The sequence below is a fragment of the Gopherus flavomarginatus genome, chromosome 10 (assembly GCF_025201925.1).
Source record: "Gopherus flavomarginatus isolate rGopFla2 chromosome 10, rGopFla2.mat.asm, whole genome shotgun sequence".
NCBI classification, from domain to species: domain Eukaryota; kingdom Metazoa; phylum Chordata; order Testudines; family Testudinidae; genus Gopherus; species Gopherus flavomarginatus.
The window spans coordinates 64,162,434-64,187,291 of record NC_066626.1 but is presented as its reverse complement, the minus strand read 5'-3'; the positions used below and the strand labels follow the sequence as shown (position 1 = coordinate 64,187,291).

General features: G+C 40.3%; 1 protein-coding gene across 4 annotated transcripts in view; it reads right to left on the bottom strand.

The window, feature by feature from the left end:
* Positions 1-8,392: 8,392 nt before the first annotated feature.
* The window catches only part of ZRANB3 (zinc finger RANBP2-type containing 3), a 125,201-nt gene continuing 108,735 nt past the window's right edge, over positions 8,393-24,858 (bottom strand). For 3 of the 4 annotated variants that reach the window (XM_050915985.1, XM_050915984.1, XM_050915981.1), the window contains exons 17-22: positions 23,860-24,002; positions 20,598-20,744; positions 19,535-19,937; positions 16,392-16,523; positions 10,442-10,536; positions 8,393-8,482 (exon numbers count right to left, since the gene is read on the bottom strand). In XM_050915985.1, the coding sequence (XP_050771942.1) occupies positions 8,434-8,482; positions 10,442-10,536; positions 16,392-16,523; positions 19,535-19,937; positions 20,598-20,744; positions 23,860-24,002 (969 nt within the window). In that variant the 3' untranslated portion in view covers positions 8,393-8,433. Of the gene's footprint in view, positions 8,483-9,389; positions 10,537-16,391; positions 16,524-19,534; positions 19,938-20,597; positions 20,745-23,859; positions 24,003-24,858 lie in introns of those variants that run through there. The other variant, XM_050915982.1, reaches the window with a different exon arrangement.

Genomic DNA, 24,858 nt, shown 5'->3' with positions numbered 1-24,858 from the left:
GAAAATCTGGCTCTTCACTTTAGAACACCTCGCTTCCTGTCCCAGTAGGCTGATTTAATTTTAGTAGCTTTTTGGTGCACATTTCCACCTGCAGGAGCATCTGCACTCCTGATAAGCTCTTTGAAATAGTCCAATACCAGCTATTAAGCCTAAACCTGTAGGACCTGTTACCTCTCTGACACATCCCCTCTTTCATCCTCCATACTCACCTTCCTTCCCTGAAATGGCAGCCTCACTTTAAATATAGTGTGAGTATATTGCAGGGAATTCTCATTTGGTATGTCTACACGGCAAAGAAAAACCCATGACTGGCCCATGCTGTTTCGTTGCTGGGTAGACTTCTGGGCTCAAGCTTGAACCAAAGATTGTACTGAAGTAAATCTATAATATAGGCTAGGTTGGGATCCTCACTTGGGATAGCCTCTTCTGCATTAATGTTCTGTTCATCTTTTTAGAGGCACCTTCTGCATATCATGTTTTAATCTACTCTAGCAGCTCCCACCACTACCATGCTTTCTGAATTAGCTCTATCTTCTTATGACATAGAAGCAAAAGCTTTTTTAAAAAATCAGATTGCAATATACAGTATGTGCATTACTTTTTTCTTGTGCTAATTTGCCAAGTTCATGTAATTTTTGTAAGTATAAATGAGTGCTCCATGATTGTTTTGAAATGCCCCTTGCCCAGTCACACATGATTATCCTACCTTAACAAACTAGTTTATAGCCAAAGATGATCTCTGAATTGGTCAGTTTTATTAAATAAAAATCTTACAGCATCCACAAAAGTTTTCTTTCAGTTGTTGAGGCATCAGGCAAAACAAACGGAAAAATTAGCTTCTGTGATGGAAGGGGACACAGTTCACCTTTTGTAGAGTGATTCTGGAGAATATAAAATGATTTTGTCTTCAGGGAAGATGCAGAAAGGTTCATGCTTTCTGAGAAAAGATATTTCAGAGCTTTCTAGCCAGAGTAATGTGACCAGGAACATCTTTCATGGAAAGAAAACTGTTAGAAACTAAGGAGACTTAGTACCACTGAGTAAGCCACTAGAGAAATAGTTCTCAACCTTTCCAGATAGTCTACCCCTTTCAGGGCTCTGCTTTGCCTTGCATGCCCCAATTTTCACCTCACTTAACAACGTGGACTTTGGCTTTCTACCCTGGGCCCCAGTGAGTCTAAAGCTGGCCCTGGCAATTCCATTAAAATGAAATCATGGTTTGAGAACTGCTGATCTAGTATATAGAAGAGTATAAACAAGTCATAGTCTTTATGAAATTTAAGGCTGTCTATACTAGCACTTATGTTGGCAAAACTTTTGCCTCAGGGGTGTGAAAAATAATCATCCTGAGCAACATAAATTTTGCGGGCATAAACAGTCATGTGCACAGCACTATGTCAAGGGGAGATGCGCTACTGCCACTTGTTGAGCTGGTTTTATTACGTTGGTGGGAGGGCTCTCTCCCATCAGCATAATGTGACTAGATGAGCGCTGTTACAGCTATCCGAGGGGTAGCCGTGTTAGTCTGGATCTGGATCATGCATCTGACGAAGTGGGTATTCACCCACGAAAGCTCATGCTCCAAAACGTCTGTTAGTCTATAAGGTGCCACAGGACTCTTTGCTGGTGTTACAGCTGTGCTGCTGTAAGCTTGCAAGTGTAGACATTAGCCTTAGTTTGTAATGACTTCTCTAGTGCTTTTTAGGGAGCCTGTTGTAAAACTAGGCAAATATCTGGATGAGTTGATCTACCCCCAGATGACCACTGCATACCCCTAGCGGTACAGGTACCCCTGGTTGAGAACTGCTGCACCAGAGGTATGGATGAGCCTGCATATGCGACATTGTTTAATGCTGCAACATGAGAGGCAAGCAATATGAAAGAAATGCTAGTAAGCTGGAAAAGCACTTAGCTGGGATTTATTTTTCCATCTTGACAGCAGCAGTAGATCTCTGTCCATTCTCTAGTGTAGGCTGAAAGGTCGATGTGGAGAGAGTTTTAGACTATAGGGGAGTATTCCATCTTATCAAAGACCTGCCACTAAGATAGAGCAGAGATCTCTGCGTCAGCTTCACTCAGTCACAGCTCCATGGCTGGTTTCCTTTTTATCATTTGAATCACTCTTCCTACTAGAGGACTGGCGAAAGCACAGAGAAGGCAATTTGGTCAGGCAAAGCATCTGTTTCCAGTGAAATGTGGTCCAAGTCTGTGAAGAATCCCATCTTTGTTTTGAAAGCATAAGAAGCGGTCCAGCTGAGGTGACTTAGTTCTTTGGTTATCACATGAGATATGTCTTGGTTCCAGGAGTGTTCTGAATTGCCACTATGCTGCTTTTGTGTTCACTCTCCCCTTTATGCAGATCAGCATGCTTCAGCTTAGGTAAGCTTCTGCCCAGGAGAGCATCTATACCATTTCAGTGTTTAGACCTGAGCTCCTTCTGCTCCCTTTATGATTTTGTATGCCAAAGTCATTGTGCTGATTGGACTAGAATGTGGTCTTTTCTCAAGCCATCCTGGTAGCATAGGACAGCCAACCTGACTGCTCATTTCAAGGAGGCTGATACATAGGACTCTTTCTTTCTTTCAACATGACCACATACCCTTTGCATTATGGTGTTTCTCCTTCCTGACAGGCTGGCATCTATGGTTAGGATTTTGCAGTCCAGACTGTAAATGGAGAATTTTACCATTACGGATGGTTTCCACCAGCAGATCACTGTTGATGGTATCCTCACTTATGTCTACAAAAGAATTTCTTGCTGCAAAAGGATGCCAAGGCTTTCAGAATCCCTGAAGCTCATTTATGTACAGTCGTGCCAGTGGATTAATCTTTCTGCATAAGGACCAAAAAACCTACCAGCCATAAGTAAAAATGGATTGGTGACTCTTGGCTTTGTAGCATTTTAGAGGGGCATGGAATTTTGTCAAACCTTTCCTGCTGTGGTCCTTCCTATGAGTCTACTTCTATGTGGAGGAGCCTCAGAGAGGGGAACAGGGAGCACTTCTTTATTAACTCATATCTGAAATATGGAGTGTCCCCTTATATTGCTGCCTCCTAAGGTTCCTGGGTTTGATGCTCTGATAAGTGTCATATAAGAAAGGGTTTGAGTTACTGGGTTTCTCACCTTGGCTATTGTCATTGTCAATACCTTGGGGGCAGACCAAAAGATAATATTTCGTAATGGTAGCATCAAGGTGAATAAGGGAAGTTGCTAAAGACAGGGCCTGATGGGTATATGCAGATAAGTTTTGATCAGGTCCACTGGCATAGAAGGGTCCCTTGGGTCGACTGCAGAGTTTCCATCCTGAATTTCATTATCTTGGTTCATTCTGTTTTTTTTTTTTTAAATCTTATGGATGAAGAAGATGGGGGTAACAACCCCGAGCACCATTTTTTCTTGGGAGACAGACAGATGTGAGATCTGTTTTCAGAATGGTTTGATTCAAGGTTGGAAAGGGAATGAAAAAGGGATGTGCAGGAACCTGTAGCAACATTCCTGAGGAACCAGGGGTCCAAGAATGGGATATCCTATCCCTATTTCTGGACTGAGGTAGGTCTGCTTGGACTGGAAGGAAGAATTGGGCCTATTCATTGATCTGGACTTACCTCTGGTGTATTGCGGTCCTCGCTCCTGGAATAAGGGGAGTCCTTCTCTGGTACTTTTTTGTTTGAAGTAGAAATGAAAGAAGTTCCTGCCCTTATATAAAGGCTTTTTGAAGTTTGCTGGATCAAATGCTTCAGTTTAACCACCTTATTTGGGTACAACCTTATGAAGCCTTTGCTCAAACAGAATTCCATCCTAGCATTGTGAGGCACAGAGAATTTACTATGAATAATAAGGCACCTCTTGGCATTCTGCCTGCTCTGGTTGGTTGCCGCCACCATGCTTGCAGAGGGAAGTACACGTGTAAAGGAAGGAGGTTGGCAGGTGATCCTCTTCGGTGAATGATCCCCAAAAATTCATCTCCTAGGTTGGAGGAAGGGGATAAAAAATATTACTCACTGCTGTTTCCCCCATATTTGGCTTTAAAAAGCTAGAGAGATCGCAAACACAGCTGGGGTGCTGAACTGACGGGCTAGTAGTTGAATGCTCAGAACTAAGCTGGAGTGAAGACAAAATCCCAAAATTTGATACACAAGGCAATTTCTACACCAGCCAAACATTTGTCTTCTCTACCATGCTTTCTGAATTAGATTAATCTTATTACACAGCAGCAACAGCTTTTGTAAGACTCAAATTTCAATAGTGTATTAACCAATTCTTTTTCTCTACTGGTAATTTACAGAGGCCATGTAGTTCTTGTCTATGCTGTGTAAAATGACAGCAAATTAGCAGCCCACTATCACCAAACTTGCATGTGAACAATAAAAGAAAACATTTCAGTTTGAAATTTTCAAGAGACTTATTTTTATTGTATTTTAACAAGGAGTATCCATCCCTGTGTCCCTTTTAAGCATTTCTGGCTGTAATACCAGATAGCCTCTTGTGAAGGCCCTGCCATACCAGAACCGAATTTTCAGTCAGGTACTTGGTGTTACTCATGGTCTCTCCCTCTCTCTGATAGCAGGATCTACTGTTGGCATTTTAAACTTCACTTGGGTCTGGGCTGGGCGTTTGATTTTTTTACTATAACTAGTTCTGTTTGACATAGAGTAGTCATTTCCCCATGTGTCAGTCTTCTATTACTTTATTGCTTCAGATTTTTCCCACTGTATTGTTTATTGGCTATGCTAAGTAGTTTGTTATACTCTCAGGTACTTGCAGAAAGAGACGTGCAGCCCACATGTCTCACACAGGGACAGAGGTCATGATCCAGATGTTCTTCTCTCAGTTGGAAACTGAGACTGGTTTTATGGCAAAATAGAAGTTTTACCTGTGCACAAATAAACTTATTGTGGCAAACTAATCTTAAAAAAAAAAGGCCACAGTATTCTGTTCTCTGTTGACTGACTACTGTTTCTAAGGGTATGTCTACATCTACAATTTTGCAGTGCTAGTTGTTACATCTGTATTAGTACAGCTGTATAGGGCCAGCGCTGCAGAGTGGCCACACTTACAGCAACCAGCGCTGCAAGTGGTGTTAGATGTGGCCACACTGCAGTGCTGTTGGGCGGCTTCAAGGGGGGTTCGGGGAACGCGAGAGCAAACCGGGGAAGGAGACCAGCTTCGCCGCGGTTTGCTCTCGCGTTCCCCGAACCACCCTGCAAACCGCAGGGAAGGAGACCTGCTTGCACGGGGGTTCGGGGAACGCGAGAGCAAACCGGGGAAGGAGACCAGCTTCGCTGCGGTTGGCTCTCGCGTTCCCCGAACCACCCTGCAAACCGCAGGGAAGGAGACCTGCTTGCACGGGGGTTCGGGGAACACGAGAGCAAACCGGGGAAGGAGACCAGCTTCGCCGCGGTTTGCTCTCGCGTTCCCCGAACCACCCTGCAAACCGCAGGGAAGGAGACCTGCTTGCTCGGGGGTTCGGGGAACGCGAGAGCAAACCGGGGAAGGAGACCAGCTTGATTACCAGAGGCTTCCTCAGGTATGCTGGGATACCTACTTATTCCACGGAGGTCAAGAAAAGCGCTGGTAACTGTCTACACTTGATTACCAGCGCTGAATCACCAGCGCTGGATCCTCTACACCCGAGACAAAACAGGAGTACGGCTAGCGCTGCAAACAGGGAGTTGCAGCGCTGGTGATGCCCTGCAGATGTGTACACCTCCTAAGTTGCAGCGCTGTAACCCCCTCACCAGCGCTGCAACTTTGTGATGTAGACAAGCCCTAAGGTGGATGGCTTAGTGCTGGGACTTGTCCATGCTTCATCCTCTTCTCTCATACCACAGTATGTGCCCTGCTGTTACTTAGAAAAGGACAAAATGGAGCATTTCATAAAGCTCATGAATAGTTTCCATGGTGGCTATTTACTCAGCTTTTGCTTCTTGTGCTACACCATCAGACCCATCTCTTCTCCCTCTTATCATGTTCCCTTGCTCCTGACCATGGAAGCTGCGCATGTGCGGTAATTTTCCACCGATGTGAAAGAACCTTAGCAGCCAATCTGAAACAGGAACCTCTTCTGCCTGTGGTCACGCTGCCATAATACAAATCTCCAAGGAGGCTGCATGCCTTTCTGAGGGCTTCAAGGGCGGTGAGGACATTCATAAAACCACCAGGAACATGATGCACTGTGACTATGACACCAGGTGCTTCTAGCAGGGGCGGTGTAGGCATGGTGATTTCCAAAAGGCTGAATGGAGAGAGATGTTTTTAACCCTTACCACAGACTACATACAGATAGGGACCAGCAGCCCCCTCTCCCTCAAAAAAAATAGAACTCTTCACAGTTGGTCCAGCAGACTGACAACCTTACTCTCACCTCCTCTACTATGTTCCTGCACAAGGAAAGGAAGGAGTACTGTTGTTTCAGTAACACACAACGAAGCAGCAGAGGTAAGAGAGGCAGCAGAGTGGCTCTCTCAGTACAATTTGAAACACTGTTGTTCCAAAATTCAATAAAACGTAAAGTGAGATTGAACTGAGGAGGTGTTCTATGGCTTCCATATCCATTATGTGTTAGAACTACACTTTAAAGTATTCAGAATTCTCAGATACTGTGGCCAGTTTCACTTTAATATGAGAAACCGGTGGCCTTGTTTTCCTGTGATTCTGTGCCCTCTCATGTTGGACTATGATTTTTGTACCTTCCTCTCTTTGAGAATTACCCCCCACCTGGATGTGGATGAACAGGCCCTGCTGTACATGAGATTTGAATGGTCCCTGGGATGAAATGTAAATTTCTTGTTTACACCTTCTCCCCTTACTGGTGAATGGACAGTTAAGCAGGTAATGAATGGCCCCTTAGACACACTAGCATGCCAGCAAGGTGCTATCTCTGAGAAATTGGTTTGTGGGCATTACCAAGAACTAGAACATATTTCAGTAACAATTATATAGAAAAATCTCAATTTTACAGGGCAGTGTTGTTACACACATTTCAAAAGGAAATTATGCAGCAGATTATGAGTTTTCAAATGATACTGCACAAGACATACTTAGTACAAAATGTATCATGAACATAGAAAAGTGGTGTCATATGTCACTGTTCTACTCCATCACCAGACTGGACCAGCCCAATGGCTCATTTTAAACAGTAGATTTTCTAACTCACATTGCACTCAGCACACAACCTCTCCTTCCCCACCTCATCCTTTATTTAAAATAGTTTATCAGCCTCAGAAAATTGTTCCTATAACTAAGATGCTTAGTTATGTTATTCACAATTCAATGAATTTTTCAAAATTAGTGCAGGGAATAAAAAATGCACAGCATGTATTTGCTGGCAGAGTCATCAATTACAATTATTTGCTAAGTACCAACAATGTTGACTGATTTCACAGGAAAAAATTGCCAGAGATAGTAACTATAAAATGACTTATGTCTTCAGCAACCTCAACATGCCACTAGGAAAGAGAATATGTTTCCCCTTTAGTTGCTGACAATAGCACTAAATGTTCACAAGAAGATTTTCTTTTATCACTTGCTGCCTCCCCAGCAGTTAAAACAAACAAGACCTTGCATTTCCTATTATAGAGCTGGCTAAGCTGCACATGGGAGATTCAAAATAGCTTCCACTAATTGTTTTATGCTTTGGCTTGTTTAAGAAAAGTAGTTGAATTTAGATCTGGTTTAGCTAGTAACCAACCTAAATGCAACCACTTTTCCTAGTCCAAAGTTTGGCGATCATTTTAATGTCTGCACCTGATTATTGAATGCAGCTGTATTTAATGAGCTGGCACACAAGTAGGCCACAAACACACACATAACTTGTAAACACTTGCCAGGGATATGAAAATGATATCCAGGATCTCTGTGGTGCACCAAATGAAGTCACTCACTCAAGACAGATGTAGAAAGGTTCACTGCTTCATCGGGAGGATTAAGATATTGCATTAGAGACTCATATTTTTTCCCCTTTGCACGTGATCCCGTCCTCAGTTTTCTCTTCTTGCTTCTACAGTATCTGAGTCTACAGTACTTGGCCTAGCTGGTATGGCCTAAACTGCATCTCTTGTGGGGGAAATCAAACTCTGGAGACAGTAGATGATGCAGACTTTCTAGAGTGACTGCATACCCCAGAGCCTCCAATAGGGTCAAGGCTGGTATGGACATCAATACTGAGGTGGTGGATCCGTGGGTGCAGGGGTGAAAGTAACTCACAGGACTTACTGGTACTGCTGGAGTCCTGAGGGGGCGTGGCCTCATCTGGAAGAGGTGGGGCCTCTCAAGATTTAAAGACCCCACAGCTGTGCACTCATTGGGCCACATGTGGCCTGTGGGTTGAAAACTGCTCGCTTAGAGAAAGATCCACATATAGAGCATTACTCTGAAGTATGTCCCTCTCCTAGACAGAGTAGGCGCTGGAAGTGCCTGTCATTAACAGATGGTCAGGGCTTGAATTCTGGAGATTTAGCTTCTGCCATGGTGCTAGTGCCCCTGTACAAAGAGGAAGGGGATCAGGTCTAGCCTAAATGAAACATATCTAAGCAAAACTTTTTTTCAGGTATTTATTAGCCAATGGGCAATAACTAAGGCTAAGATTTAGTCATGAGTATTTTTAGTAAGTCATGGACAGATCACAGGGCAATAAACAAAATTCACAGCCCATGACCTGTCCACGTGACTTGTGTTATAAAACCCTGACTAAATCTAGGGTGTTTTGGGGGCACCACTGGTGCTGGCGGGGGAGGGCCTCCGGCGTACCTGCTGGTGCTTGTGTGTGTGTGGGGAGGTGCGCTGGGGAACCTTCTGGTGCATGGGGGGAGGGGTGGTACTCCAGGGCACCTGCTGGTGCTCAGAGGAAGGGGCTCCAAGGAGCCTGTTGATGCTGAGGGGGGCAGCCCGGGACTGCTGCCACCACGTGTGGGGGTGGGGTGGGGGAAGGCAGCCTGGGACCACCACTGTTGCTGGGGGGCCCAGTGGGGTTGGCCCGGGGCCACCTGACCTGCTCCAGCGGCCCTGGGGTCAAGGGCACCAGCAGGCTGCAGAAGTCCCGGAGGTCCCGGAATCTGTGACTTCTGTGACAGACTTGCAGCCTAAGCAATAACTACTTAACTATAACGACTGATTAGCCAGTCAGCAACAGAGAACTCATGAAGAAAATTGTTCTGGCCATCCAACTGGAAAATACGCTTGTCAGAGATATACCACTGAGCACTTACCTGATTAAAGAGAAAACAACTAGTAAGAGGTGATTGACCAGTATGTGAAATACCCCGCTGCCATAGTGAGCTAACTTTGGATGTTACTCTTCCAAATGCAAGTAACAAGACTGTGATCGCAGCGAGAGAAAGAGATACATGTCTTCAGAATGAGCTATGCAAATAAAAATATGTGCTGGAGGTACTGTGAACGCAAATTTTATTTTATCTAATAAAAAACAAGCTCCTATAGGAAATACAGTGTTCTCTGTCATGTGTATTAATTCAGTTTCAGGTTCAGTTGGACTCAGTCATATTTTGAAACATTAACCATCTAATGTACTATACCACCCATGAAAACAGCAGTCACTACATTTGTTTTGAAAAATAAAGTAGAAAAATGCAGTTAGTATAGGCAATAACCTTCAAGTAATTCTGACAATTAAACTGTTGCCACTTCCCTTTTATTCTGTAGCCAAAATAACTGCTGAAAATAAACTCAATCCAAACTCAATTCCCCAACAATGACACTCACAGTTATCAGTCTAGGTATTTATATGTCCACTATCACTTTAGTATCAGAACATCTCCCAAGTATTGAAATATAGAAATAGAAAAATAGAAAAGTAAAAACCTTCCTCTCTTACTTCATTTAGGGAACATTTGTCTATTTCTGTATGTTAAAAATAATTTTAATGTCGGAACCAAAGACACCAAATAATGATTTAAGCAAAGCCATCTTTACTGTAAGATATTTGCCCCTAGTATGCCAGAACAATGCAAAGCCAATAAACATTCCAGTAGAGCTTCACCAGTTTCTGAATGGTGTAGTTACACATAATCTAATTTGGAAACAGTAATACAGTAGAAAAAAAATAGGTCAAATAACATATACTGAAACAACATTAAGTTTCTGACTTATGACAACAAAACGCACAATATTTAGTTTTAAAGCTATGGATCCATCTAGTGAAGAAACTTGCATGGTATATGATAACAATATGATGATGTGTTTTGCTGACATCCCAGAAATACTGAAGCAATTATGAAATAGAATAATTTCTTTCCCTAGCCTTGGTTTTGACTGAGTAAGATTTATCAGAAGTTACTCTTTAAAAAGAATTAGACTGTAAAGATTCAGAATTCTGCATCAGTGCCAAACCAAACCCATGCACATACATGATAGTTCTGAAATATTACAACTAAACATATTTGCATTTCACATCAGTAGTATATGATGCTATATCCTACTCACATCTTTATAAAAAATTTTGTGATATCAGATCCATATTTTGAAGCTAAAGAATGTCGTTTCATCTGGCTTCTTTCCTTGGCTTGTTTAGCAGTTCTCTGAAAAGAAAGAAGTGTCTGAATATATTAAAAATGACTTAGAAACAGTATTCAACATTTGAGTTTATCTTGATTGTTAAAGAATTGGGGTCTCATGTTAGATCAAACATGTTGTAACACTTATCACATTATCTTAAATATAGATGCTTGTAACAGAGTGACAACTTTCAAGTTCTTGTTGAACCAAAGTCTTCCAAACTGGCACACTCATTTCTTTATGAAGTACTGAGTACAGAAGAAAGATCAAATCTGAACACTGATTTTTCTATGAGAGATCACAAGAAGGACATCAGTCTTACTTACTGGAGTAAAACGCTTCATGTGCTTTTTTAAAACTAGAATCTTGAAGTCTGATATACTTGTTAATTGTCGGATTAAAGAAAAAAATGTATTTGGAATTTGCTATTTCTACTATAAGTCACCAAAATGTCAGTCTATTTATAAAAGAGTTGCATTAATTTCTTCTGCAAGGCACTCGTGATAGAATTTGGAGGCCAATTTGGAGAAATTATGATAATCTAAATTCACAGGTTCTATTTAAGAGATTTTAGCCAGCTAACTGTTGAAGGTGACTATTGAAGTATGTTGCAGGCCCTGATGTTTGTAACCCTGTCCACCAAAAGGGTGCATTGCCGTCAACTAGTACTTAATATTAAGCAGTCAGGTAGCACTGTACATCAGTGCTGTGAAAATAAATGTTCTTATAGGGAGTTTGGTGAGGACTGATACATGTATTATTTCTTTACCGACATGGATAAACAAACGCAGGACAAATGGCTAGCACCAAGTCACACAGAAAGTCAGTGGGAGAGCCAGAATTAGAACACCGTAATATATGGTTCCAAGGTGGATTAGAGAATCACTTTAAATACATTTTATATTTTAAAGATGATTTGTGCCTGTATCTTACTTTTTACTCACAGTACACCTGAATTAGTGAAAGAGACTCATTTACCTTAAAAGGCAGCATCTTTTAAAGCTTTTTCTAAAATTACTACCATTTGATGGTTATTTATTTAACTGTACTAAATAAGTTTGGTAGTCCTAGTCCAATTCTTAGTAGATAAGTGTCTACATTAAAAACATCACTGCAATTGACAGTAACAAACATCCTTGCTGTCTTTCTCAGCAGTGGTGCCAAAAATCAAACAGGTTGCTTTGAAGTTTACTAACATCACATTATTACATGATCCTTTCATCCCCCCGATACTGTCCTTCCTCCAGGTTTGGTAGAACAGAGACATGTTAACAACACAGCATGCAGAAACTTCCAATGATGCTATTCATTCTCTACAAAAACAATGAGAAATATCCTATCTGGTAATTTTCTGCTAGCAGCTTCTCGCCTTGTTCATAACAAATGGATAATGCCTTCCATCGCTGGATTTTGCAGGTAGTCCAGTGTTGTTGCTGGAGGCTTGAGGACTAAGCGCAACTCTTCAGTTCAAGCCACCAACAGAGTTCTTCCAAAATTGTAGCAACACTTCAGCAACCGATTATTAGCACTAGGGCAACAACTTGCAGTGATATCAACTAACTTCAAGGCAATTATATGCTTGTCTCTTTTTAGAGAAAATTTTCAATTTGTTACAAATTGTATTGCAGTAATTTACCAGTCAGGGTGGGCTGAATGAGGAGAGAAGCTTGTATCACAAAGAAAATGATCAGGTAAGAAGTTTCTCGTTCTGTTGCAGAGCTTCTCTCCTCGTTCAGAATAACTGGGAATTAGTGAGCAGTGAATCACACACTTACACAGAGGAAGGATAAGCAGAATTATTATTACTACTACTACTATCGGAGAACAACAGGCAGAAATAGACATACCCCCCATTACAAAAGCTTTGTAATTTAAGGAATTATTTGGGAACCAACCTAGTAGCATGTCTCTGTAGAAGACTAGAAATTCCTTTGCAATCTTCCTAGGATGGGGTTCACACACTTTCTTCCTATGGCACCACAAAGGACCTTCCTTATAGAGAGAGCCTTGATTCCCTCAGTCCGTGGTTTCTCAGATGCCTAGCATGCTAACTGGTGCAGGATTTTAACATCTTGCTTGCAGCATCTTTGAGGTTGTAAGGCCTGGGCATTTTGGATAGGATAAGATGAACAGAGAACAAATGGTGTATGGACTTAATATGTTGGAAATTTTGAAATCTCTATAGTAGCTCTCACTCTTATGGCCTAAGGGATCTTTTGGAAGGAAGTCCCCTTCTGAAAAGGTGACTGTGTTTTTCACTGGGGGCTAACTTAAGGAGGAAATTAAGTTTTAGGAACTTAAGGTGGAGAGCTGTTGATGAAGTTGTGTGGGGCATCGAGACATTCTGTGCCTTTGTTGTGGACACAGACTGCCTGAAGTGCTCTTCTTACGCTTTAATGTGGAGCCAGCTCATGGAGAGGAAGAGGGACAGAAAGAAACCACTTCTCGCCTTTCAGATTCTTGGAAGACAGAATCTGTGACTGAAAGCCAGACAGGCACAATTCCCATTACACTGCTGTTTGAGAAAGGGCTTCACAGAAATCACAGGCAATTCATCCCAGACATGCTGAACACATGTGCCTCATACAGTAATCATGATACAGAGCGATGTTAGAGTCCCTGTACAAGTGGAGAGCCCCACTCATTGGTGGGAAGGCAAAGGAGAAATAATTTAAAACTGTATTTTTACATCACTTGCTCACTAATACTACAGATTAATTCCTCATGAATGAATACTTGCTTTTGTCCTTTTGGAACCTGGAGCCTCTGGAGGTTGCAAGCCTTGGCCCTGAGCAGGTTGTTAGGGGTCCTGGTCTCCTTGGAAATCTTCATGTTCCTGGTCACGCCTTCCATGGTGGAGTTACAGCTTTGGGTAGGGAGTGTGGCCCATGTATGCCAGTCTGACTCAAGGCCCCTTGTCCTGCCAGAGCAAGGGTGAATGGCTTATGGCAGCAGAGCAGAGCTTGCTTTCCCAAACATGTAACCCTGGCAGAGCAAGGGTCAGTGGCTTGCAGCAGCAGGGCACAACTCACCCTATGAAGCTCCTGAAAAACTGCCTGTAAACTCAGACTTGGCTTGATGTTTGTAGGGCTTCTTTGCTGTCGTGGTGGTTGGGAGGGCAAAGGGAGCTCCCTAGAGGTACTGTACCGGTGAAACCTGACGGTTAGAGCCTCAACACTCAATTGATTCCACAAGCTCAAGAGAATGAGCTGAAATGAAGTTGCTGTTCCATGCAAATGAATAAAAATTCAAGTTATATAACAAAATGGTCAGAAGAAACTGAACTACCAGCTTGTTCCGCTGCTGGAGGAAGACATTTTGGTGACCTGAGCTGAAGGGCAGGGCTTAATCTTGGAGCTTTCAGCAACAATAACATTGGACCACCTCTGAATTCAATAGATGTGAGGCATTGTCCATTAGTGATAAATGAAGAGAGAAGCAGTGCAGCAAGAAGGACTTCAGCTTCAGTCTCCACTGGTAAAAACCTAAGAACAGCTTTCACGTGCACTGAATGTACCATGCTACCACATATATGCTGCTGATATGTACAACCCAGTGTTGCACAACTTGGAGCATGTATGCTGCCTATAGTGGCACAGTAAATCTGTTCCCAAACCCACACTGGGAATTTTTAGAATGCCTTCTTTTTACTATTTATCTTATACTTAATACTAGGGAAAGACTGTTACCCCTAAAGGAAGTCTGCATACTCCAACACCTGTTCAAATGTGGTTGCAAGATCACTTGCAGAGTACCTGCTGGTGTGACACCTTGAGCATACACCAGCAATCTCTAGGAAACTGCACTTCAAGAACCTACTAAAGGAGTGAAAAAGACAACTTAAATTAACATAATTACACTGAAATGCACCCAACCTCTTTATTTGGGGAAATCAGTATCTAGGACTGAGGATATAGTATTTCTGGTGAAATATTTTTATTTTTGCAGATTATTGTTTGTAGTACCAGGAACTCTACTGATAGACCACGACCCCACTGTGCTAGTCACTGCACACACATATTTTACTTTCTAAAAACCAGGATAATCAAATTACTGATTATTTGGACTATTCACAGCACATAGGCCTTAAGCACATAGTATTTTTGTTCAACTTTTACAATCTTAATACTATTATTTGCAAAGAAAACAAAAAAGAAAACTCCAAATCTTTGGATGAAAATCAGGGGTTTTATTGAGTTCCTGAAAACTTAATTTACTACTCCCCACAGAGTGTGTGTCTAAGGCTACCGCTGTAAATCAAACAAAGTAAGGGTTACTAATCGTGATTATTGCTGCTGATTATTTTTGCCTTTGACAGTTTATTTTACTTATATTTCTAAAGAACAATGGAACTCACTTCATTCAGTCTATTTAGGGACCTGATTCTGTCACATTTTCCAATGTACTATGTTCACTGGTTGCAAGGTCAGCTGAGTTAAAGTTACACAGAAACAGGAAATGTGAGTTGATGCTATAGGGCAGTGGTTCTCAAACTTTTGTACTGGTGACCCCTTTCACACAGCAAGCCTCTGAGTGAGACCCCCCCCTTATACATTAAAAACACTTTTTAATATATTTAACACCATTATAAATGCTGGAGGAAAAGCGGGGTTGCAGTGGAGGCTGATGGCTTGCGACCCCCCCATGTAATAACGTGACGACCCCCTGAGGGGTCCTGACCCCCAGTTTGAGAATTCCTGTTTTAGGGGGAGGTGATGAGAGGGCCAGGAACATCTCCGTCTATCTTACATGACATGATCTGACTTCAGTGGGGCTCTACACAGGCACAAGGATGCACCCACCCAGTTACAACTGTAGGATCATGGCCTTAGCTGGAAGGCCCACTGATAGCTTTTTATTTTAAATTAGTCAGAAAAAATAAACTATAAGTGTACACCACTGAAATTAACTGCATGACCTGACACTAGAATCAGCTCTGTCCTGTATACTTCCCATATTTAAAATCTGCATGACTGCAGAAAGTATGACTGTAACTAGCTGCACTATAGAGATCAAAAATAGTTTATTTTAATGTTCATTAGTGTAAAGTGATCAAGGTGCTGTAAAATCATAGTGCCTAAAATTACAAATATTACTTTCAAACCTATTTGTGCTGTTTGGCCCTGAACTCCTTCTCTGTTGAGAGCTAGCATGAATATAAACAGTAGCACAGCCATGGTAGCATGGACAGTGGCAGTGGAGGCATGGCTTTGCCATGCCAAGTACAAGCTTACTTGAAGCTGGTGTGTTTGTCCTTGGCATGGCTAAGCCATGCTTCCATTGTCACTACCTGTGCTACTGTGGCTACACTACTATTTATACTTGCATTAGCTTGATGAGAGCTAGCACAAGCACATATATGAGAGCAGGGGAATTACACTCCTTGTTTAAAGTGTAGACATAGGATACTTTTTGCATAAGTGATAATTTAGGCTATTAAGTCCTCCTCAAGAGGTGAAGAAAGAAGCAGCTTCTACTGTACCCATTATGGAGAACTGATATAAAGTAATGCTTTTGACAGTTTTATATCAAGAACTTTCAACAAACAGGATTTGAACTCACTGCAGGTCATATCGGGATCAGGTGGGAATATATTATAGCATATGTGTAGTGCTTATACCCTTGAGCCGATATTTTGAAAAGCAATTAGCAATTTTGGGAGCATAACTGAGACATTTATAAAAAAGGACTGGTTTTCAGAAAGTGCTGAGCACCCAATCCTCAGAAAATCTGGCTCCTTTAAAGTGTATCAAGTTTGGTGAACAAGAAGTCATCTAGTTATTTTTGAAAATTATGACTGTATAATTTTTCACTGACACTTCCATAAATTATCTATTTACTTACACATTCAGGGGATTATGAGTTGATTTATACTGACCTCCTTATGACAAACTGTACATAGAGTTTGAAGATTTTCCAGAGAGCACTGTCCTCCTCCATTATATACTGGTTTGATATGATCCACCTGCCAGAACTGGCCTTCTGTTGGGTTTGTTATAATTTCATTTAACTGCAGTAAAGAAAGGACATAGGATCAGAAGTTTTAAACAGTCAACTCTGAACTGAGGAAATTGTGTCATACATTCCTTAATCATGTTTATACAGTAAGAATAACAGAGAAAACAATATGTGAAGATAGCTTTTTATAGCTTTTATTGAGAAGCAAAAAATTCAGTCTTAGCAATTTTTTTTTTTTTTTTTTTTTTTTTTTTTTACTTCTAACAGGCAACCAGGAGTTATATTTTTAGAAAACTTATTTTCACCAAGTGCACAGCAGTTTGATACATTAGAACAAGTGCTAAAATACAGGACCCAACAGGAATATCCTAATGCATCTGTGTTCATTTACAGAATTATAAAAAAGAAAACTGAGAAAAGATGCAGAACAGAAATTAAGGATTTTTGTTTCTGCCTGACACAAGCAATATGTCCTTAATGTCTGTTATTTTATTAATGGCAGGTGTCAGTACTAAAAACAAATGTTAGAGTAAGAAAAAACGATACACTTTCAGTCTTGTCACTTACAAAATAAAAAAGTCAAAATACCATCATTGCCTTGGCAATTCACAAATAAGCAGATATTGACGGTGACTATTCAATGTTTCTACTATATTTAGATGTAACTTTCAGTTTTGTTGATGGGTCTTCTAGTGAAGGGCACAGTGAAACATTACAACCCTAATAAAGCTTTCAAAAAAGGCTAAGGACTATTGTAATTTAAACATAACATGGAAGTGAACAGTAAACAACATAGTACTGTTTGTATAAAGGATGTAAAGAAAAAAGACTACTTGGTCTTTGTGGTTTGAACTCACTTATTTTACTCTTTATATCTTCAAATGTTTTAAGTCACACAGTGCTGTTCTTGAACCAAAGGCTATCAAAAGCAGTCATGTAAGACTAGCAACGTGTTGTAAATGCTGATGGCTAATGCCAAATGTTACTATTCCTTTCTGATTTTTCATAAGTCTGAATGGACACTGGTAAAGTTCACCACATTTAAACTTTGATCTCTGACGTGGTGTTTATTCAGTAGGTGCCAAATGGCACTATTCCCTCAATCAATGCTGAAGCAATGACCCATCATGAACATGGAGGAAGGGTGTTACTATAAGTGTATTTTGAGGAGATGCAGAAATGACATCCTATTGTCGTTAAGACTTTAATGAATATTTTGAAATAATAGCAGGCATCTGAACTAGTGTCCTGGCCAACTTCCAGCAGGGTTCAACAATACCTAATCTCTTGTTGCTTTATTTGGATGTGGCATTCTTCACTTCCTGTCATAAACTAACTGTGTGTTGCCGGTGTTGCCATGTTGTAAGCCAAAATGAGCTGCATTTCAGTGATGAATGAAGCTATCCTTCTTATATAACTTATAATTAGATGAAGCATGTAATGCAATGCTCTGCTTTTTTAATAAACACCTCATTTTTCTTCATTGTTAAGCAGTTCCAATCAGACAGATTCTGTACTTCCATTTAAAGAATGTTAATTTATTTTCAATTTGTAAATATATTTTTCGTATAAGAGTTATTTGTTAAGTGGCAGCCAAACAAAATGAACACATGAGATTTATTTTCAATAAAATACTGTGTTAAACTTCTAAAGCTAAATGGAAGAATAATCATTATTTCAGCGGTTCATGGTAAGACAATTGTTTTTAATGCTACAATTTCCATTTTAGTCTACAAATTAATACAAGTTATGAAATTATTTTAAAGAGGTAAAACGACATTTCTGCTGTATTTAAAACCTTATACTTTGTAGGGAAATCTGATGCCCAAAGTTTTGTCAGTCAGTGCTCAAAGCTTCTCAGGCTACAGGGCTTTTTCATCTTCACATACAGAGCTTTGAGTCACAACCTGAAGAAGCTGGAGTGTAGGTTAGAGCTTACTCATCAGGCATGTTCTGTTACTTCATGTCCCTTACTTCTGTGCTGGTGCTGCACTGCCTTTAGAGCTGGGCACTTGGCCAGCAGCTGTTGCTCTCCGCTCTGCCTTTAGAGCTGGATGGTGGTACATGTACTTGTGCGTGTTTGTGGGGGGGCTACAAATGACTACAGACACAAAGAAAGGTCCAATCAAATAAGTTTGAGAACCCTGCTTTACACCAACACACTCCATCTTCAATTCAACAATGCTATGCCCCTTAATACATGTATGGTAGAACCTCAGAGTTACAAACTACCCAGACAACCACACGCCTCATTTAGAACCGGAAGTATGCAATCAGTCAGCATCAGAGACAACAACAAAAAGGGGAGAGGGTGTGCAAATACAGTACAGTATTGTATTAAACAAACTACTAAAAAAACAAAGGGAAAGGAAAGTTTAAAAAAAAAAGATGTGACAAAGTAAGGAAATTGTTTCTGTGCTTGTTTCATTTAAATTAAGATGGTTAAAAGCAGCATTTTTCTTCTGCATAATGAAGTTTCAAAGCTATATTAAGTCAATGTTCAGTTGTAAACTTTTGAAAGAATAACCAAAATGTTCGTAACTCTGAGGTTCTACTGTATTAAAGAATTGAAACACTATGTTAAAGAAGTTTTTCATATGGTAGACGTAATAACCAGTAAACTCTTACATCTTACTGCATTAGTTAGTAAATGGAATTTAAAAATATCTACTTATCTTAGGGCTTTTATAATATCACTCATCACTGTACTACAGCACCTTCCATGTAAAATCTATAGCAACAGTCAAGTCCCTAGTGGACTTCATGGAATCATCTGGCACTTCTCCCTTTTTGGGATTAAAATTCTGCTTGGGGAACGGTTTTCTGTTTTTAGGACTTCTTTATTTTTTTAAAAAATTATTCCCTCTTTTTTGTTGCTGTTAGAGGTTATGGGGTAGAAGCATCCACTCCAAGTAGTGCATTTGTTGTACATTTTTCTATTCTTTTGATTTATAAACATTTGCTTTCAGCCACTTACCTTTTAAAATGACTTGAGGAGCATAACCACCACCTACCACAGAAATACATTGATTTGTGTTACTGCTTAAATACCATTGCCATTACCTGTCCTAATGGAAGCTGAGACATCCAAGAACTCTCCAGAAGACTCTTACGTTGACTCTTAGGGGCATTTTTGATGCTAAGGTAGAGTTCCTGGGCATTGAGATTGCAAAGCTGACAAACACCATGTTCGACTTCAAATACTTTACTCCTCAGGTAACTCTGACTAGAGCGAATTAAGAAGTCTTCCTGGCATTGAAGAGAACAAAATCGTGTTTCCCAAGCAATAGATTTGCAATTTTGGTCGAGATGAACTGTTGGTTTTTGGCAGCTAAGACAAAGTGGATTTCCTTTATTATCTACAGCCTGTAAATATCCTTTGTATATGGCAGGACTTTCAATAACTTCAGCCTGAAGTGAGTCTGCATTAAGAACAGGGGAAACTTTCCCATCTTTTAAAAGTAACCTGTGATAAGGATGAGAAGCAATTATTTAATAAGACTGGACTTCATCAGGGTCAGTATACAATACTTAAATACACAATATCAACTGTTAGGTTTCTTTTATCATGAAAAGTAGCGACTTCAATGAAAACTCATGCTGCTTTGGTTGGTCACTGCACAATGCAAATAGCCCACTTGAATTATAATTTTAGGACCAGATTTCTAAAAGGCCTTCCTGCTACTCTTGCTGCCTCAGCTACCAATATTTTTAGTGTGCTAGCTCAATCAGAACTATTGCAAGGAGTCTCCTTGAGACGGGAATCACATCCCCAGCTCAAAGAGTAGACATACTCTTCGTGTCTCTAAACTGTTTGCTGTCAACCTCACAGGCTTGTTTGCGTGTAAACTCTCCATTTCCCTGATCATATATTTTTCTTCTTTCATACTAAGAAACTCAGCTGTCCACTGACAAATGTGCTAGCTAACATATATAATCTAAATCATTATAGAAAATAAGATTTAGTTCATCAGCACAAGGTAAATGCCTTCGATCTTAAGCAGTGCATCATAAGCCCTTGTATCCTACAATTTCATTACATAAAGTAAAAATAATTTTGGGAAAAACTAGTTTAATCACTTTATTGTGGCTATTCTGTCTTTTTTATTAACAATAACAAACTTACTTTGTGGAATGGCCATCTGTTTTCCCAGCAGAAGTACCTTCATTTTTCAGGTAAAACGCAGTTTCCTTCGTAACCAAGCATACGCTGCCCCCACTGCTGTTAGCTTTGCTGAGTGAGGCTACAGCAACATCCTCTTTTGTCACATATCTGGAATTATTACAAGTTGTTTCAGTATTCATTTTTTCTCTGAATTGTACTGCAGACAATTGAATACTTCTTTAGAGAACATTCATATCACCTACAGCAATATCGATGTAGCAAATCCCCTCCAAATATTTCTTGCTTCCTAAACCTGGCATGAGTATAGTTTGGAAAATGTATTTTACTCGTTCAGCTTTTCCATACTAGGTAAGATTTCTTTTTAAAAACCAGCCACCTCTCTGTTGTGCTGCCAAGAGATAATGAGTTATTTTCCATGACATGTAATTATAGAAAATAATAAGAAAACAATGTAAAGCCTGTTTCACTTGAGTGAACCATCACTTATATTCCAAGGTCTTTTGGTTTTGTTTGTTTTGGAAAAGGTACTATTTGGGAGAGAATATGAGAAGTGTTGGAAGCCATGAAAGAGTTCTGGAAAAATTAGTTTATCTTCGAATTTGCTCAGTTTCCTTTATATTTTTATTGTAAGATCATCCCTAGTCTTCTAAATTAAGTTCTGATAAAATTCAATAGTCCCCCATGCTTTGGTCACTTTTAAGATATAATTATTAATCAACCTAACTAACTAATGGTCAGGGCCAGGCCTTAGGCAAGCATACACTTCTGAGCCCCTCTAACAGCCAACCAAATGATATGCTTCTGTGGTAGGGATGCATTTATATTAACCCTGCCCTGGCCACCACAGCTGCACTAGTAATCTATTCACACAAGCAAGTCCAGCTCTCACAGCATGGATGTTGCTTAGTTAACCCTCTTCTATTCAGGTCAGTCAGTGACTGGCTTCTGCTGCATGGACACGGCCCTATTAGTCATCTCATGTCTGCCTCTGCAGAGCTCCCTGCCACTCCTCTCCCGGCTGTTCCCTGTATTTTTAGCTGGTCTTGAGACTGTTGCTGAATGAGTCTTGTGGGCAAAGCAGAGAGGACTCAGGCTTCTGAAAGCGGGGTGAGGTTGGGGGAATCCTGATGCAGGAGCAGCACTAGCTGCCCCACTGCCCACTCAGGTTTGGTTTGGCTGCCCCTCTGTCATAATGGGGGAGGCGCAGAAGACAGCTGGGCCATATCTGAATGAGTGGCATTGTGACCTGCTGCATGGGGTTGCAGTGCTGCTCAGATTGGGTTTTAGACATGTGCGTAGTTTGCCTATGCTTTAATCTGGTCCTGTTTATGCTAATACCCAATCACATTAATCCCCCCCTCACCATCTCTATAAATCAATAAATGCCATCCTGGTTATTCTAAAACAGTGAAGAATTCCTTTTAGATACCTCTTTTACATGTTATATAATGAAACAATCCCGTGTCAGGGTAAAAAATACAACACTCTACTTATTACTACTATTTGCTGATTTATACTTGTTTTGCAAGCCTGAAATTACAAACTGCTCTATATACTTATAGGAATTCCTACTGACCATCACAATACAGCCAATCCTGTTGGGGTGGGGAAGTGGGGGGAGATGAGGGGGGATTTAGCAGTAGATTAAGAGGAGACAACAAGTTATAGATATATGTTGTAGAATGATGTTGGTGAGAGAGCCCAGATGTATGTATGAGAAAAGTCTAATTACAACACTCAGGTTATGAGCCCCATGTCAGGGAGGACAGTGATGTTATCAGAGACTGAGGCTACGTTCACACTGCAATCAGAGATGTAATTTGCTGTTCATGTGGACATCCTGGCACTAGCTTTAATCTAGATAGCTTGCTAAAAATAGAAATGTGGATGTGGCAACACATGCTTCAGCATGGGCTAACAATGTGAATACATACCATGACAGGTTGGATGGGTATGTACAATCTGTGCCACTGCAGCCTCACTGCTAATTTTAGTGAGATGAAAAAGCTAGTGCTGGCACGTTTACATGAACTGCAAATGATACCTCTGGTTATAGTGTATATGTAGCCCAAGAAAGGAGGCAGAGGAGAGGTAAATTTCGATTTTACCACTGACTGGGCACCTTACACATAGGAAGGAAAGTAATAATAAATACTGATAAAAACTGGCATTCGAGGAGGATAGGAAATCAACTAAGGAAGAAATGAGGCTGAGAAAGTGTAGAAGGAGATTCTGGATTATGAAATAAATATAAGTAATAATTTATTTCTGCTTCTAAGCCTGGAGAAACATGATGATGTATTTTGGACGGACTGAAACCTGGCTACTGGGACCTAAAGAAAATAAAGGAGGGATTTACCAGAGGGAAGACAAGAGATGAAGGCACAAATATGATTTTGTGGAAATATTAAATGACGACAGAAAGAGATGAAAAAAATGGAGGAGGGGAATAGCTCCTTTGGGCAGAGAGAGACATTCCCTTCCAGCAGGATATGAAACATTTTAAAATGCCAAGACTACAGTTTTACAGTGGATTCCTTCATTTGACCTACTACCAAACAGAAAAAGAAAAGTTAATATATGAAGAGTTTTCAGCTGATTTGGTTACTGTTGGCCACCTTTCCATATGGCTCTTCAAGAAAAAATGCTATGTCTACACAGAGCAAACCGGACAGCAAGAAAGGCATAAAACCAACTCCTTCTACAAAACCCTAGCTGACATCCACAACAAAATAAAAACCAAACTACTATTCACACATTGCCAAAACACTAACATAGGTAAATAAATAAATACTTGAGGATAAAAACTTATTTCCCAGAATATTTTGTATCATCTAAACAGACTGTAATCTCTTCAGGAGAATAGTTATGCCTTCCGATGCACCTTTTAAAGCTCTAAGCACCCAGCTGGTACTTAAATAATAATACAAATGAAATGTGGAAGCCAATAGATGGTATTTTAATAATACAGATGCAAGATTTTTCTCAGGAATCTCTAGCAGTCTCTGGATGTTTAAAGCTTCAGAAACAGAACATCTATTGAATTGGACTCATAGTGATAGAGAGTCAGGCAGTATTTTCTGTTCTAACAGATTTGCACAAATGTACACAAAATGCCTATTTTTTTCACTATAAGACAAGTTATCGCTTAATGTTCAGTTGATTATCTCAACATGATTCCTCTGAACATTACACAAAAAACCTTGGACCTCCTGCAGCAACGAATACAAGAGAAGAAGGAATGAAAAGTAAAAACACATACCTTTTGGTGCTGCTCAGCCTGGCCTGTTGTTTAGAAATCTCTTCTGCAGCAAGAATAGGGCTACAAAAAGTATTGCCGCTTTTTCTGATAATTTTCTGCTTCATGGCTGTTAGACTACTCCATTCTCTCACAAACCTCTGAATCTGGCAGAGAGAAGGTCAAGTGGTTGATAGCACAAGTATTAAACAAAAATATTTAATTACACTGAAATGTTTTAGATTATTATATTTAAAATTATTTTGCCAACTGGAAAAAAGTTTGCTTGCTGTAAGATGTTCTTTTCTAGGATGTAATCATTTCTGATACGAGCTTCAAAGGTTCTGCTGAAACTTTAAGACTTGTGCTTGATCTAAACTTAAAATATTTGCCTATATAGCTATGTCAGTTAGGAGGGAGGTTGGGGACAAGAGAGGGGGAAGAAAACCACACGCTTAATCAATGTAACTATGCTTGCAAAGCCCAAGTATAGACACAGACTTGCTGGCACAAAATTCTTTTGCTGATATAGCTTATATTGTTTAGGGAACAGGTTTTAATTGTACTGGCAAAAGAACTCTTTTGCAAATATAGTTGCATCTCCGCTAGAAGGGTTTGCTGGTATAGCCGTAATGGCAAACCCTTCCTAGGGTAGCATAAAAATGTAGATAGACATTTGAACATGGACAACTCTGTTCAGCCTTTCTTATTCAAGCAAAACTTCCATTGCTCTCAACTGGGAGTTGTGGCTCAGTAAAACGAGCTGAACAAAGTCAGCAATCAGGTTCACAGATACAACCCATGTCTCACTTAAAAAAAACCCAGCAGTGCTAGATCTGTTTCAGTACTAGAGGTGAATGGCATAACTATAGACAAGTTGAAAGAGCATTTTGTACTAAACCATGAGCTGGTTATGCTATGTGAAAAAACATCCACTTTGGGGACTACATTATTCCAGGTGTGACTTAAGCCTTATGCAGAAACAGGCCTTCAGAACCGATAAATTAGGCTCTCCTAATTTTC